The sequence below is a fragment of the Salvelinus namaycush genome, chromosome 2 (assembly GCF_016432855.1).
Source record: "Salvelinus namaycush isolate Seneca chromosome 2, SaNama_1.0, whole genome shotgun sequence".
NCBI lineage: Eukaryota > Metazoa > Chordata > Actinopteri > Salmoniformes > Salmonidae > Salvelinus > Salvelinus namaycush.
This window is the reverse complement of record NC_052308.1, coordinates 5,189,025-5,208,810: the sequence shown is the minus strand read 5'-3', so window position 1 is coordinate 5,208,810 and position 19,786 is coordinate 5,189,025. Positions and strand designations below refer to the sequence as shown.

The 19,786-nt window shown below is 39.5% G+C and overlaps 1 protein-coding gene across 1 annotated transcript in view; it reads left to right on the top strand.

The window, feature by feature from the left end:
* LOC120058184 (probable E3 ubiquitin-protein ligase makorin-2) overlaps positions 1-19,786 on the top strand; it is an 89,300-nt gene that overhangs the window by 52,562 nt on the left and 16,952 nt on the right. The window contains exon 7 of the mRNA XM_039006672.1: positions 9,515-9,659. Within this exon, the coding sequence (XP_038862600.1) occupies positions 9,515-9,659 (145 nt within the window). The remainder of the gene's footprint in view (positions 1-9,514; positions 9,660-19,786) is intronic.

The following is a 19,786-nucleotide window of genomic DNA, read 5'->3' as shown; positions in this document are numbered from 1 at the left end:
AGCTAACCTCATAGTGGAACAACATAATGCCAGCTAACCTCATAGTGGAACAACATAATACCAGCTAACCTCATAGTAGAACAGCATAATGCCAGCTAACCTCAGAACAACATAATACCAGCTAACCTCATAGTAGAACAACATGATACCAGCTAACCTCATAGGAGAACAACATAATTCCAGCTAACCTCATAGTAGAACAACATAATGCCAGCTAACCTCATAGTAGAACAACATAATACCAGCTAACCTCATAGTAGAACAACATGATACCAGCTAACCTCATAGTAGAACAACATAATTCCAGCTAACCTCATAGTAGAACAACATAATGCCAGCTAACCTCATAGTAGAAGAACATAATTCCAGCTAACCTCATAGTAGAACAACATGATACCTGCTAACCTCATAGTAGAACAACATGATACCAGCTAACCTCATAGTAGAACAACATAATACCAGCTAACCTCATAGTGGAACAACATAATACCAGCTAACCTCAGAACAACATAATACCAGCTAACCTCATAGTGGAACAACATAATACCAGCTAACCTCAGAACAACATAATGCCAGCTAACCTCATAGTAGAACAACATAATGCCAGCTAACCTCATAGTGGAACAACATAATGCCAGCTAACCTCATAGTAGAACAACATAATGCCAGCTAACCTCATAGTAGAACAACATAATGCCAGCTAACCTCATAGTGGAACAACATAATGCCAGCTAACCTCATAGTAGAACAACATAATGCCAGCTAACCTCATAGTAGAACAACATAATGCCAGCTAACCTCATAGTGGAACAACATAATACCAGCTAACCTCATAGTAGAACAACATAATGCCAGCTAACCTCATAGTAGAACAACATGATACCAGCTAACCTCATAGTAGAACAACATAATTCCAGCTAACCTCATAGTGGAATAACATAATGCCAGCTAACCTCATAACAACATAATGTCAGCTAACCTCATAGTGGAACAACATAATGCCAGCTAACCTCATAGTGGAACAACATAATGCCAGCTAACCTCATAGTAGAACAACATGATACCAGCTAACCTCATAGTAGAACAACATAATACCAGCTAACCTCATAGTGGAACAACATAATACCAGCTAACCTCAGAACAACATAATACCAGCTAACCTCATAGTGGAACAACATAATACCAGCTAACCTCAGAACAACATAATGCCAGCTAACCTCATAGTAGAACAACATAATGCCAGCTAACCTCATAGTAGAACAACATAATGCCAGCTAACCTCATAGTGGAACAACATAATACCAGCTAACCTCATAGTAGAACAACATAATGCCAGCTAACCTCATAGTAGAACAACATGGTACCAGCTAACCTCATAGTAGAACAACATAATTCCAGCTAACCTCATAGTAGAACAACATAATGCCAGCTAACCTCATAGTAGAACAACATGATACCAGCTAACCTCATAGTAGAACAACATAATACCAGCTAACCTCATAGTGGAACAACATAATACCAGCTAACCTCAGAACAACGTAATACCAGCTAACCTCATAGTGGAACAACATAATACCAGCTAACCTCATAGTAGAACAACATAATGCCAGCTAACCTCATAGTAGAACAACATAATGCCAGCTAACCTCATAGTAGAACAACATAATGCCAGCTAACCTCATAGTGGAACAACATAATGCCAGCTAACCTCATAGTAGAACAACATAATGCCAGCTAATCTCATAGTAGAACAACATAATGCCAGCTAACCTCATAGTGGAACAACATAATACCAGCTAACCTCAGAACAACATAATACCAGCTAACCTCATAGTGGAACAACATAATACCAGCTAACCTCAGAACAACATAATGCCAGCTAACCTCATAGTGGAACAACATAATGCCAGCTAACCTCATAGTGGAACAACATAATGCCAGCTAACCTCATAACAACATAATGCCAGCTAACCTCATAGTGGAACAACATAATGCCAGCTAACCTCATAGTGGAACAACATAATGCCAGCTAACCTCATAGTAGAACAACATAATACCAGCTAACCTCATAGTGGAACAACATAATGCCAGCTAACCTCATAACAACATAATGCCAGCTAACCTCATAGTGGAACAACATAATACCAGCTAAACTCAGAACAACATAATGCCAGCTAACCTCATAGTAGAACAACATAATGCCAGCTAACCTCATAACAACATAATGCCAGCTAACCTCATAGTAGAACAACATAATGCCAGCTAACCTCATAGTAGAACAACATAATACCAGCTAACCTCATAGTGGAACAACATAATGCCAGCTAACCTCATAGTAGAACAACATAATGCCAGCTAACCTCATAGTAGAACAACATAATGCCAGCTAACCTCATAGTAGAACAACATAATGCCAGCTAACCTCATAGTAGAACAACATAATGCCAGCTAAACTCATAGTAGAACAACATAATGCCAGCTAACCTCATAGTAGAACAACATAATACCAGCTAACCTCAGAACAACATAATACCAGCTAACCTCATAGTAGAACAACATAATGCCAGCTAACCTCATAGTAGAACAACATAATGCCAGCTAACCTCATAACAACATAATGCCAGCTAACCTCATAGTAGAACAACATAATGCCAGCTAACCTCATAGTAGAACAACATAATACCAGCTAACCTCATAGTGGAACAACATAATGCCAGCTAACCTCATAGTAGAACAACATAATGCCAGCTAACCTCATAGTAGAACAACATAATGCCAGCTAACCTCATAGTAGAACAACATAATGCCAGCTAACCTCATAGTGGAACAACATAATGCCAGCTAACCTCATAGTAGAACAACATAATACCAGCTAACTGTTCTCAGGAATGGATTACACTGGAGATAACTTTTTCTTTTTTTTCGAAATTCCTGATTCTACCGGGATTATGTTGGAGAGGCTTCCATTATCGAACACCCTCTGTGTTTTTAGAAAAATAACTATTTATCCACATTATAGCAGGGGGTGTGAAGCCATAACACATTATAGCAGGGGGTGTGAAGCCATAACACATTATAGCAGGGGGTGTGAAGCCATAACACATTATAGCAGGGGGTGTGAAGCCATAACACATTATAGCAGGGGGTGTGAAGCCATAACACATTATAGCAGGGGGTGTGAAGCCATAACACATTATAGCAGGGGGTGTGAAGCCATAACACATTATAGCAGGGGGTGTGAAGCCATAACACATTATAGCAGGGGGTGTGAAGCCATAACACACAAGTTGCTTCTGCAGCAGACTGATAGATAATGTCAAAAGCTGCACTGAAGTCTAACAAAACAGCCTCCACAATCATTTTATCATCAATTTCTCTCAGCCAGTCATCAGTCATTTGTGTAAGTGCTGTGCTTGTTGAATGTCCTTCCCTATAAGCGTGCTGAAAGTCTGTTGTCAATTTGTTTACTGTGAAATAGCATTGTATCTGGTCAATCACCATTTTTCCCCCAGAAGTTTACTACGGGTTGTTAACAGGGTAATTGGTCAGCTATTTGAGCCAGTAAAGGGGGCTTTACTATTCTTGGGTAAATGAATGACTTCATCTTCCCTCCAGGCCTGAGGGCACACACGTTCTAGTAAGAAGATGTGGCAAATAGGAGTGTCAATATCGTCTGCTATTATCCTCAGTAATTTTCCATCCAGATTGTCAGACCCCAGTGGCTTGTCATTGTTGATAGACAACAATAATTATTTCACCTCTCCACACAGACTTTACAGAATTCAAAGTACATTTCTTGTCTTTCATAACTTGTCTCTCATCCTTAAGTTTGTTTATCTTGCCAATTGAAAAAGTCATTAAAGTAGTTTGCAATATCAGTGGGCTTTGTGATGAATGAACCATCTTTTCAACCGATCGCTGCCCGCTCCCTCCCGCCCGACTAGCATCACTACTCTGGACGGTTCTGACTTAGAATATGTGGACAACTACAAATACCTAGGTGTCTGGCTAGACTGTAAACTCTCCTTCCAGACTCATAATAAATATCTCCAATCCAAAATGAAATCTAGAGTCGGCTTCCTATTTCGCAACAAAGCATCCTTCACTCACGCTGCCAAACATACCCTCGTGAAACTGACTATCCTACTGATCCTCGACTTCGGCGATGCCATTTACAAAATAGGTTCCAACACTCTACTCAGCAAACTGGATGCAGTCTATCACAGTGCCAATGCTATTCATTGACTACAGCTCAGCGTTCAACACTATAGTACCCTCACAGTTCATCACTAAGCTAAGGATCCTGGGACTAAACACCTCCCTCTGCAACTGGTTCCTGGACTTCCGGACGGGCCGCCCCCAGGTGGTGAGGGTAGGTAGCAACACATCTGCCACGCTGATCCTCAACACTGGAGCTCCCCAGGGGTGCGTGCTCAGTCCCCTCCTGTACTCCCTGTTCACCCACGACTGCATGGCCAGGCACAACTCCAACACCATCATTAAGTTTGCAGACGACACAACAGTGGTAGTGATCACCGACAACGATGAGACAGCCTATAGGGAGGATCTGGCCGGGTGGTGCCAGAATAACAACCTATCCCTCAACGTAACCAAGACTAAGGAGATGATTGTGGACTACAGGAAAAGGAGGACTGCGTACGCCCCCATTCTCCAAGTCTTTGCTAGGTAATGCTCCGCCTTATCTCAGCTCACTGGTCACCATAACAACACCCACCCGTAGCACGCACTCCAGCAGGTATATCTCACTCCCCAAAGCCACACCTCCTTTGGCTGCCTTTCCTTCCAGTTCTCTGCTGCCAATGACTGGAACAAATTGCAAAAATCGCTGAAGTCTGTGACTTTTATCTCCCTCACTAACTTTAAACATCAGCTATCTGAGCAGCTAACCGATCGCTGCAGCTGTACATAGCCCATCTGTAAATAGCCCATCCAATCTACCTACCTCATCCCCATATTGTTTTTATTTACTTTTCTGCTCTTTTGCACACCAGTATTTATACTTGCCCATCATCTGCTCATCTATCACTTTAGTGTTAATTTGCTAAACTGTAATTACTTCGCTACCATGGCCTATTTATTGCCATACCTCCTCACGCCATTTGCACACACTGCATATAGACTTTTTCTACCGTATTATTGGCTGTATGTTTGTTTACTCCATGTGTAACTCTGTGTTGTTGTTTGTGTCACACTGCTTTGCTTTACCTTGGTCAGGTTGCAGTTGTAAATGAGAACTTGTTCTCAACTAGCCTACTTGGTTAAATAAAGGTGAATTTTTTTTTTCTAATTAATTCATTATGGAGCCGAGTTGGCTTTTTTCTCCCCCCCAAAATGTAATTTAAGGTGCCCAAGGCTTTTTACTATCATTCTTTATATCATTTATCTTTATTTCATAGTGTAGTTTATTTTTATTTAGTTTAGTCAAATTATTTCTTAATTTGCAGTACACTTGCCAATCAATTGGGCTGCCATACTTAATTGCTGTACCTTTTGCCTCATCCCTCTCAAACATACAATTGTTCAATTCCTCATCAATCCAAGGGGACCTCTTATACACTATATTAGACCCAGCCTTTTGAACTTTGGTTTTCCTAGATATGGCTATTATATTGTGATCGCTACATCCTATGGATTTGGATACTGCTTTTATGCAAATTTCTGCATGTGATCAATACATGTTGATGATTTAATTCCTGTGATGTTTGTAACTACCCTGGTAGGTTGACTGACAACCTGATCCAGGTTGTAGGCACTGGTTACAGTTTGAGGTTTTTTCCTGAGTGGGCAGTTTGATGAAAAGCCAGTCAATATTGAAATCACCCAGAAAATATACTTCTCTGTTGATATCACAGATATTATCAAGCATTTCACACATGTTATCCAGATACTGACTGTTATCACTTGGTGGTCTATAGCAGCTTCCCACCAGAATGGGCTTTAGGTGAGGCAGATAAACCTGTAGCCATTTTACTTCAACAGTATTTAACATGAGATCGTCTCTAAACGTTACATGAATGTGGTACTGAATATAGACCGCAACACCGCTCTAGTTGGCATTTCTGTCTTTTCGGTAGATGTTATAACCATGTATTGCTGCCACTGTATCATCAAAGGTGTTATCTAAGTGAGTTTCAGAGATCAGAATATGAATGTCATCTGTGCTCAGCCCTCTCCTGTGCTCCCTGTTCACCCATGACTGCGTGGCCATGCACGCCTCCAACTCAATCATCAAGTTTGCAGACCACACAACAGTAGTAGGCTTGATTACCAACAACGACGAGACAGCCTACAGGGAGGAGGTGAGGGCCCTCGGAGTGTGGTGTCAGGAAAATAACCTCTCACTCAACGTCAACAAAACAAAGGAGATGATTGTGGACTTCAGGAAACAGCAGAGGGAGCACCCCCCTTATTGACGGGACAGCAGTGGAGAAGGTGGAAAGTTTTTTTTTTTTTTAAGTTCCTCTGCGTACATATCATGGACAAATTGAAATGGTCCACCCACACAGACAGTGTGGTGAAGAAGGCGCAGCAGCGCCTCTTTAACCTCCGGAGGCTGAAGAAATTTGGCTTGTCACCGAAATCCCTCACAAAATGTTATAGATGCACAATTGAGAGCATCCTGTCGGGCTGTATCACCGCCTGGTACGGCAACTGCACCGCCCGCAACCACAGGGCTCTCCAGAGGTTGGTGCGGTCTGCCCAACACATCACCAGGGGCAAACTAGGGGCAAACTGTGATATACTGGCAACAAAAGTGAGTACACCCCTAAGTGAAAATGTCCAAATTGGGCCCAATTAGCCATTTTCCCTCCCCGGTGTCATGTGACTCGTTAGTGTTACAAGGTCTCAGGTGTGAATGGGGAGCAGGTGTGTTAAATTTGGTGTCATCGCTCTCACACTCCCTCATACTGACTGGTCACTGGAAGTTCAACATGGCACCTCAAGGCAAAGAACTCTCTGAGGATCTGAAAAAAAGAATTGTTGCTCTACATAAAGATGGCCTGGGCTATAAGAAGATTGGCAAGACCCTGAAACTGAGCTGCAGCACGGTGGCCAAGACCATACAGCGGTTTAACTGGACAGGTTCCACTCAGAACAGGCCTCGCCATGGTCGACCAAAGAAGTTGAGTGCACGTCCTCAGCGTCATATCCAGAGGTTGTCTTTGGGAAATAGACGTATGAGTGCTGCCAGCATTGCTGCAGAGGTTGAAGGGGTGGGGGGTCAGCCTGTCAGTGCTCAGACCATACGCCGTACACTGCATCAAATTGGTCTGCATGGCTGTCGTCCCAGAAGGAAGCCTCTTCTAAAGATGATGCACAAGAAAGCCCGCAAACAGTTTGCTGAAGACAAGCAGACTAAGGACATGGATTACTGGAACCATGTCCTGTGGTCTGATGAGACCAAGATAAACTTATTTGGTTCAGATGGTGTCAAGCGTGTGTGGCGGCAACCAGGTGAGGAGTACAAAGACAAGTGTGTCTTGCCTACAGTCAAGCATGGTGGTGGGAGTGTCATGGTCTGGGGCTGCATGAGTGCTGCCGGCACTGGGGAGCTACAGTTCATTGAGGGAACCATGAATGCCAACATGTACTGTGACATACTGAAGCAGAGCATGATCCCCTCCCTTCAGAGACTGGGCCGCAGGGCAGTATTCCAACATGATAATGACCCCAAACACACCTCCGAGACGACCACTGCCTTGCTAAAGAAGCTGAGGGTAAAGGTGATGGACTGGCCAAGCATGTCTCCAGACCTAAACCCTATTGAGCATCTGTGGGTCATCCTCAAACGGAAGGTGGAGGAGTGCAAGGTGTCTAACATCCACCAGCTCCGTGATGTCGTCATGGAGGAGTGGAAGGTCTCTAACATCCACCAGCTCCGTGATGTCGTCATGGAGGAGTGGAAGGTCTCTAACATCCACCAGCTCCGTGATGTCGTCATGGAGGAGTGGAAGGTCTCTAACATCCACCAGCTCCGTGATGTCGTCATGGAGGAGTGGAAGGTCTCTAACATCCACCAGCTCCGTGATGTCGTCATGGAGGAGTGGAAGGTGTCTAACATCCACCAGCTCCGTGATGTCGTCATGGAGGAGTGGAAGGTGTCTAACATCCACCAGCTCCGTGATGTCGTCATGGAGGAGTGGAAGGTCTCTAACATCCACCAGCTCCGTGATGTCGTCATGGAGGAGTGGAAGGTCTCTAACATCCACCAGCTCCGTGATGTCGTCATGGAGGAGTGGAAGGTCTCTAACATCCACCAGCTCCGTGATGTCGTCATGGAGGAGTGGAAGGTCTCTAACATCCACCAGCTCCGTGATGTCGTCATGGAGGAGTGGAAGAGGACTCCAGTGGCAACCTGTGAAGCTCTGGTGAACTCCATGCCCAAGAGGGTTAAGGCAGTGCTGGAAAATGATGGTGGCCACACAAAATATTGACACTTTGGGCCCAATTTGGACATTTTCACTTAGGGGTGTACTCACTTTTGTTGCCAGCGGTTTAGACATTAATGTCTGTGTGTTGAGTTATTTTGAGGGGACAGCAAATTTACACTGTTCTACAAGCTGTACACTCACTACTTTACATTGTAGCAAAGTGTCATTTCTTCAGTGTTGTCACATGAAAAGATATACTCAAATATTTACCAAAATGTGAGGGGTGTACTCACTTTTGTGATATACTGTATATACTGTATTCTATACTATCATTTGCAGCTTAGTCTATGCCACTCTGACATTACTCATCTCATGTGTATATACTGTATTCTATACTATTCTACTGTATCTTAGTCTATGCCACTCTGACATTGCTCATCCATATATTTATATATTCTTATTCCATTCCTTACTTAGATTTGTGTGTATTAGGTATTTGTTGAGAAATTGTTAGATATTACTTGTTAGATATTACTGCACTGTCGGAACTAGAAGCACAAGCATTTCGCTACACTCACAATAACATCTGCTAACCATGTGTATGTGACCAATAACATTTTATTTGATTTTAATTTATTGACTTCATGTTTTTAGCACTTTTCTGGGTTGCTTGATTGTTTTTAATGGTTTACTGGGAAGCTTTTCAGAGCTAGACTTACTCATGTTATTTACATTGGAGCTGATAGTGCAGGGTGAGCTGCATAAGGTGGTCTTCCTACTATTGCACACCGCCTCAGTGCTAACAGTAACTCTGGTTTATAGACTCATGATTACTGTTCCAATAGCTGTAGGATAAACAGAGGTATTCCGTGCAATTAGGGGCACATAAATTATGTTACTTACATTGTGTTTGTCAATGCCCCTAAGATCAGGTACATTTGATGCAGGCTTATGACGACTCATTGTCACAATGGTAGGGATTAACTGAGCTGGTCTTGGATCATTGAAAAGTAATTTTCTTCCTTCTGCGGTTAGCCATGTAAATACTTTGACCAGGATGCTGGTCCCTAACTCTAACCCAGTGTCCTGTTCTCTCCTGTCCTGTTGTCTTCCTTCTGCAGTAAGAAGGCGTGTAAATACTTTGACCAGGGTCGGGGAACCTGTCCGTTTGGAGGGAAGTGTTTCTACATGCATGCTTACCCCGACGGAACGCGAGCCGAGCCGGACAAACCCCGCAAGCAGCTGGGCTCTGAGGGGAACGTGAGGGTACGACATTTCACTACTACTATCATTACTCAATGACTCTGCTCTGATACTACTATCATTACTCAATGACTCTGCTCTGATTAGACATCACTACTACTATCATTACTCAATGCCTCTGCTCTGATTAGACATCACTACTACTATCATTACTCAATGACTCTGCTCTGATACTACTATCATTACTCAATGCCTCTGCTCTGATTAGACATCATTACTACTATCATTACTAAATGACTCTGCTCTGATACTACTATCATTACTCAATGCCTCTGCTCTGATACTACTATCATTACTCAATGACTCTGCTCTGATTAGACATCATTACTACTATCATTACTCTGACTCTGCTCTGATTAGACATCACTACTACTATCATTACTCAATGCCTCTGCTCTGATACTACTATCATTACTCAATGACTCTGCTCTGATACTACTATCATTACTCAATGACTCTGCTCTGATTAGACATCACTACTACTATCATTACTAAATGACTCTACTCTGATACTACTATCATTACTCAATGACTCTGCTCTGATACTACTATCATTACTCAATGACTCTGCTCTGATACTACTATCATTACTCAATGACTCTGCTCTGATACTACTATCATTACTCAATGACTCTGCTCTGATACTACTATCATTACTCAATGACTCTGCTCTGATACTACTATCATTACTCAATGACTCTGCTCTGATACTACTATCATTACTCAATGACTCTGCTCTGATACTACTATCATTACTCAATGACTCTGCTCTGATACTACTATCATTACTCAATGACTCTGCTCTGATTAGACATCATTACTACTATCATTACTCTGACTCTGCTCTGATACTACTATCATTACTCAATGACTCTGCTCTGATACTACTATCATTACTCAATGACTCTGCTCTGATTAGACATCATTACTACTATCATTACTCAATGACTCTGCTCTGATTAGACATCACTACTACTATCATTACTCAATGACTCTGCTCTGATACTACTATCATTACTCAATGCCTCTGCTCTGATTAGACATCATTACTACTATCATTACTCTGACTCTGCTCTGATACTACTATCATTACTCAATGACTCTACTCTGATACTACTATCATTACTCAATGACTCTGCTCTGATACTACTATCATTACTCAATGACTCTGCTCTGATACTACTATCATTACTCAATGACTCTGCTCTGATACTACTATCATTACTCAATGACTCTGCTCTGATACTACTATCATTACTCAATGACTCTGCTCTGATACTACTATCATTACTCAATGACTCTGCTCTGATACTATTATCATTACTCAATGACTCTGCTCTGATACTACTATCATTACTCAATGACTCTACTCTGATACTACTATCATTACTCAATGACTCTGCTCTGATTAGACATCATTACTACTATCATTACTCAATGACTCTGCTCTGATACTACTATCATTACTCAATGACTCTGCTCTGATACTACTATCATTACTCAATGACTCTACTCTGATACTACTATCATTACTAAATGACTCTGCTCTGATACTACTATCATTACTCAATGACTCTGCTCTGATACTACTATCATTACTCAATGACTCTGCTCTGATACTACTATCATTACTCAATGACTCTGCTCTGATACTACTATCATTACTCTGACTCTGCTCTGATACTATTATCATTACTCAATGACTCTGCTCTGATACTACTATCATTACTCAATGACTCTGCTCTGATACTACTATCATTACTAAATGACTCTGCTCTGATACTAATATCATTACTAAATGACTCTGCTCTGATACTACTATCATTACTAAATGACTCTGCTCTGATACTACTATCATTACTCAATGACTCTGCTCTGATACTACTATCATTACTCAATGACTCTGCTCTGATTAGACATCACTACTACTATCATTACTAAATGACTCTGCTCTGATACTACTATCATTACTCAATGACTCTGCTCTGATTAGACATCACTACTACTATCATTACTCAATGACTCTGCTCTGATACTACTATCATTACTCAATGACTCTGCTCTGATACTACTATCATTACTCAATGACTCTACACTGATACTACTATCATTACTAAATGACTCTGCTCTGATACTACTATCATTACTAAATGACTCTGCTCTGATACTACTATCATTACTAAATGACTCTGCTCTGATACTACTATCATTACTCAATGACTCTGCTCTGATACTACTATCATTACTCAATGACTCTGCTCTGATACTACTATCATTACTCAATGACTCTGCTCTGATACTACTATCATTACTCAATGCCTCTGCTCTGATTAGACATCACTACTACTATCATTACTAAATGAGACTGCTCTGATACTACTATCATTACTCAATGACTCTGCTCTGATACTACTATCATTACTCAATGACTCTGCTCTGATACTACTATCATTACTCAATGACTCTGCTCTGATACTACTATCATTACTAAATGACTCTGCTCTAATACTACTATCGTTACTCAATGACTCTGCTCTGATACTACTATCATTACTCAATGACTCTGCTCTGATACTACTATCATTACTCAATGCCTCTGCTCTGATACTACTATCATTACTCAATGCCTCTGCTCTGATTAGACATCACTACTACTATCGTTACTCAATGACTCTGCTCTGATACTACTATCATTACTCAATGACTCTGCTCTGATTAGACATCACTACTACTATCATTACTCAATGACTCTGCTCTGATACTACTATCATTACTCAATGACTCTACTCTGATACTACTATCATTACTAAATGACTCTGCTCTGATTAGACATCATTACTACTATCATTACTCAATGCCTCTGCTCTGATTAGACATCACTACTACTATCATTACTCAATGACTCTGCTCTGATACTACTATCATTACTCAATGACTCTGCTCTGATTAGACATCACTACTACTATCATTACTCAATGACTCTGCTCTGATACTACTATCATTACTCTGACTCTGCTCTGATACTACTATCATTACTCAATGACTCTGCTCTGATACTACTATCATTACTCAATGACTCTGCTCTGATACTACTATCATTACTCAATGACTCTGCTCTGATACTACTATCATTACTCAATGACTCTGCTCTGATACTACTATCATTACTCAATGACTCTGCTCTGATACTACTATCATTACGAAATGACTCTGCTCTGATACTACTATCATTACTCAATGACTCTGCTCTGATACTACTATCATTACTCAATGACTCTGCTCTGATACTACTATCATTACTAAATGACTCTGCTCTGATACTACTATCATTACTAAATGACTCTGCTCTGATACTACTATCATTACTAAATGACTCTGCTCTGATACTACTATCATTACTCAATGACTCTGCTCTGATACTACTATCATTACTGAATGACTCTGCTCTGATTAGACATCACTACTACTATCATTACTAAATGACTCTGCTCTGATACTACTATCATTACTCAATGACTCTGCTCTGATTAGACATCACTACTACTATCATTACTCAATGACTCTGCTCTGATACTACTATCATTACTCAATGACTCTGCTCTGATACTACTATCATTACGCAATGACTCTACTCTGATACTACTATCATTACTAAATGACTCTGCTCTGATACTACTATCATTACTCAATGACTCTGCTCTGATACTACTATCATTACTCAATGCCTCTGCTCTGATACTACTATCATTACTCAATGCCTCTGCTCTGATTAGACATCACTACTACTATCATTACTAAATGACTCTGCTCTGATACTACTATCATTACTCAATGACTCTGCTCTGATACTACTATCATTACTCAGTGACTCTGCTCTGATACTACTATCATTACTCAATGACTCTGCTCTGATTAGACATCACTACTACTATCATTACTCAATGACTCTGCTCTGATACTACTATCATTACTCAATGACTCTACTCTGATACTACTATCATTACTAAATGACTCTGCTCTGATTAGACATCATTACTACTATCATTACTCAATGCCTCTGCTCTGATTAGACATCACTACTACTATCATTACTCAATGACTCTGCTCTGATACTACTATCATTACTCAATGACTCTGCTCTGATACTACTATCATTACTCAATGCCTCTGCTCTGATACTACTATCATTACTCAATGACTCTGCTCTGATACTACTATCATTACTCAGTGACTCTGCTCTGATTAGACATCACTACTACTATCATTACTCAATGACTCTGCTCTGATACTACTATCATTACTCAGTGACTCTGCTCTGATTAGACATCACTACTACTATCATTACTCAATGACTGCTCTGATACTACTATCATTACTCAGTGACTCTGCTCTGATTAGACATCACTACTACTATCATTACTCAATGACTCTACTCTGATACTACTATCATTACTAAATGACTCTGCTCTGATTAGACATCATTACTACTATCATTACTCAATGCCTCTGCTCTGATTAGACATCACTACTACTATCATTACTCAATGACTCTGCTCTGATACTACTATCATTACTCAATGACTCTGCTCTGATACTACTATCATTACTCAATGCCTCTGCTCTGATACTACTATCATTACTCAATGACTCTGCTCTGATACTACTATCATTACTCAATGCCTCTGCTCTGATACTACTATCATTACTCAATGACTCTGCTCTGATACTACTATCATTACTCAATGACTCTGCTCTGATACTACTATCATTACTCAATGACTCTGCTCTGATACTACTATCATTACTCAATGACTCTGCTCTGATTAGACATCACTTCTACTATCATTACTCAATGACTCTGCTCTGATACTACTATCATTACTAAATGACTCTGCTCTGATACTACTATCATTACTCTGACTCTGCTCTGATACTACTATCATTACTCAATGACTCTGCTCTGATACTACTATCATTACTCAATGACTCTGCTCTGATACTACTATCATTACTCAATGACTCTGCTCTAATACTACTATCGTTACTCAATGACTCTGCTCTGATTAGACATCATTACTACTATCATTACTCAATGACTCTGCTCTGATACTACTATCATTACTCAATGACTCTGCTCTGATACTACTATCATTACTCAATGACTCTGCTCTGATACTACTATCATTACTCAATGGCTCTGCTCTGATACTACTATCATTACTCAATGGCTCTGCTCTGATACTACTATCATTACTCAATGACTCTGCTCTGATACTACTATCATTACTCAATGACTCTGCTCTGATACTACTATCATTACTAAATGACTCTGCTCTGATACTACTATCATTACTCAGTGACTCTGCTCTGATACTACTATCATTACTCAATGACTCTGCTCTGATACTACTATCATTACTCTGACTCTGCTCTGATACTACTATCATTACTCAATGACTCTGCTCTGATACTACTATCATTACTAAATGACTCTGCTCTGATACTACTATCATTACTCAATGACTCTGCTCTGATACTACTATCATTACTAAATGACTCTGCTCTGATACTACTATCATTACTCAGTGACTCTGCTCTGATACTACTATCATTACTCAATGACTCTGCTCTGATTAGACATCACTACTACTATCATTACTCAATGACTCTGCTCTGATACTACTATCATTACTCTGACTCTGCTCTGATACTACTATCATTACTCAATGACTCTGCTCTGATACTACTATCATTACTCAATGACTCTGCTCTGATACTACTATCATTACTCAATGACTCTACTCTGATACTACTATCATTACTAAATGACTCTGCTCTGATACTACTATCATTACTCAATGACTCTGCTCTGATACTACTATCATTACTAAATGACTCTGCTCTGATACTACTATCATTACTCAATGACTCTGCTCTGATACTACTATCATTACTCAATGACTCTGCTCTGATTAGACATCACTACTACTATCATTACTCAATGCCTCTGCTCTGATTAGACATCACTACTACTATCATTACTCAATGACTCTGCTCTGATTAGACATCACTACTACTATCATTACTCAATGCCTCTGCTCTGATTAGACATCACTACTACTATCATTACTCAATGACTCTGCTCTGATACTACTATCATTACTCTGACTCTGCTCTGATACTACTATCATTACTCTGACTCTGCTCTGATTAGACATTTCACTACTACTATCATTACTAAATGACTCTGCTCTGATACTACTATCATTACTAAATGACTCTGCTCTGATTAGACATTTCACTACTACTATCATTACTAAATGACTCTGCTCTGATACTACTATCATTACTCAATGACTCTGCTCTGATACTACTATCATTACTCAATGACTCTGCTCTGATTAGACATCACTACTACTATCATTACTCAATGACTCTGCTCTGATACTACTATCATTACTAAATGACTCTGCTCTGATTAGACATTTCACTACTACTATCATTACTAAATGACTCTACTCTGATACTACTATCATTACTCAATGACTCTGCTCTGATACTACTATCATTACTCAATGACTCTGCTCTGATACTACTATCATTACTCTGACTCTGCTCTGATTAGACATCACTACTACTATCATTACTCAATGCCTCTGCTCTGATTAGACATTTCACTACTACTATCATTACTCAATGACTCTGCTCTGATACTACTATCATTACTAAATGACTCTGCTCTGATACTACTACCATTACTCAATGACTCTGCTCTGATACTACTATCATTACTCAATGACTCTGCTCTGATACTACTATCATTACTCAATGACTCTGCTCTGATACTACTATCATTACTAAATGACTCTGCTCTGATACTACTATCATTACTCTGACTCTGCTCTGATTAGACATTTCACTACTACTATCATTACTCAATGACTCTGCTCTGATACTACTATCATTACTAAATGACTCTGCTCTGATACTACTACCATTACTCAATGACTCTGCTCTGATACTACTATCATTACTCAATGACTCTGCTCTGATACTACTATCATTACTCAATGACTCTGCTCTGATACTACTATCATTACTCAATGACTCTGCTCTGATACTACTATCATTACTCAATGACTCTGCTCTGATACTACTATCATTACTCAATGACTCTGCTCTGATACTACTATCATTACTAAATGACTCTGCTCTGATACTACTACCATTACTCAATGACTCTGCTCTGATACTACTATCATTACTCAATGACTCTGCTCTGATACTACTATCATTACTCAATGACTCTGCTCTGATACTACTACCATTACTCAATGACTCTGCTCTGATACTACTATCATTACTAAATGACTCTGCTCTGATACTACTATCATTACTCAATGACTCTGCTCTGATTAGACATCATTACTACTATCATTACTCAATGACTCTGCTCTGATACTACTATCATTACTCAATGACTCTGCTCTGATTAGACATCACTACTACTATCATTACTCAATGCCTCTGCTCTGATACTACTATCATTACTAAATGACTCTGCTCTGATACTACTATCATTACTCAATGACTCTGCTCTGATTAGACATCACTACTACTATCATTACTAAATGACTCTGCTCTGATACTACTATCATTACTCAATGACTCTGCTCTGATACTACTATCATTACTAAATGACTCTGCTCTGATACTACTATCATTACTCAATGACTCTGCTCTGATACTACTATCATTACTAAATGACTCTGCTCTGATACTACTATCATTACTCAATGACTCTGCTCTGATACTACTACCATTACTCAATGACTCTGCTCTGATACTACTATCATTACTCAATGACTCTGCTCTGATACTACTATCATTACTCTGACTCTGCTCTGATACTACTATCATTACTCAATGACTCTGCTCTGATACTACTATCATTACTCAATGACTCTGCTCTGATTAGACATCATTACTCAATGACTCTGCTCTGATACTACTATCATTACTCTGACTCTGCTCTGATACTACTATCATTACTCAATGACTCTGCTCTGATACTACTATCATTACTAAATGACTCTGCTCTGATTAGACATTTTACTACTACTATCATTACTCAATGACTCTGCTCTGATACTACTATCATTACTCAATGACTCTGCTCTGATACTACTATCATTACTCAATGACTCTGCTCTGATACTACTATCATTACTCAATGACTCTGCTCTGATACTACTATCATTACTCAATGACTCTGCTCTGATACTACTATCATTACTCAATGACTCTGCTCTGATACTACTATCATTACTCAATGACTCTGCTCTGATACTACTATCATTACTCAGTGACTCTGCTCTGATACTACTATCATTACTCAATGACTCTGCTCTGATACTACTATCATTACTCAATGACTCTGCTCTGATTAGACATTTCACTACTACTATCATTACTCAATGACTCTGCTCTGATACTACTATCATTACTCAATGACTCTACTCTGATACTACTATCATTACTCAATGACTCTGCTCTGATTAGACATCATTACTACTATCATTACTAAATGACTCTGCTCTGATACTACTATCATTACTCAATGACTCTGCTCTGATTAGACATCACTACTACTATCATTACTAAATGACTCTGCTCTGATACTACTATCATTACTCAATGACTCTGCTCTGATACTACTATCATTACTCAATGACTCTGCTCTGATTAGACATCACTACTACTATCATTACTCAATGACTCTGCTCTGATACTACTATCATTACTCAATGACTCTGCTCTGATTAGACATCACTACTACTATCATTACTCAATGACTCTGCTCTGATACTACTATCATTACTCAATGACTCTGCTCTGATACTACTATCATTACTCAATGACTCTGCTCTGATACTACTATCATTACTCAATGACTCTGCTCTGATTAGACATCACTACTACTATCATTACTCAATGACTCTGCTCTGATTAGACATTTCACTACTACTATCATTACTAAATGACTCTGCTCTGATACTACTATCATTACTAAATGACTCTACTCTGATACTACTATCATTATTCAATGACTCTGCTCTGATACTACTATCATTACTCAATGACTCTGCTCTGATACTACTATCATTACTCAATGACTCTGCTCTGATACTACTATCATTACTCAATGACTCTGCTCTGATACTACTATCATTACTCAATGACTCTGCTCTGATTAGACATCATTACTACTATCATTACTCTGACTCTGCTCTGATACTACTATCATTACTCAATGACTCTGCTCTGATTAGACATCATTACTACTATCATTACTCTGACTCTGCTCTGATACTACTATCATTACTCAATGACTCTGCTCTGATTAGACATCATTACTACTATCATTACTCTGACTCTGCTCTGATACTACTATCATTACTCAATGACTCTGCTCTGATACTACTATCATTACTCAATGACTCTGCTCTGATACTACTATCATTACTCAATGACTCTGCTCTGATACTACTATCATTACTCAATGACTCTGCTCTGATACTACTATCATTACTCAATGAATCTGCTCTGATACTACCATCATTACTCAATGACTCTGCTCTGATACTACTATCATTACTCAATGACTCTGCTCTGATACTACTATCATTACTCAATGACTCTGCTCTGATACTACTATCATTACTCAATGACTCTGCTCTGATACTACTATCATTACTCAATGACTCTGCTCTGATTAGACATCACTACTACTATCATTACTCAATGACTCTGCTCTGATACTACTATCATTACTCAATGACTCTGCTCTGATTAGACATCATTACTACTATCATTACTCTGACTCTGCTCTGATACTACTATCATTACTCAATGAATTTGCTCTGATACTACCATCATTACTCAATGACTCTGCTCTGATACTACTATCATTACTCAATGACTCTGCTCTGATACTACTATCATTACTCAATGACTCTGCTCTGATACTACTATCATTACTCAATGACTCTGCTCTGATACTACTATCATTACTCAATGACTCTGCTCTGATTAGACATCACTACTACTATCATTACTCAATGACTCTG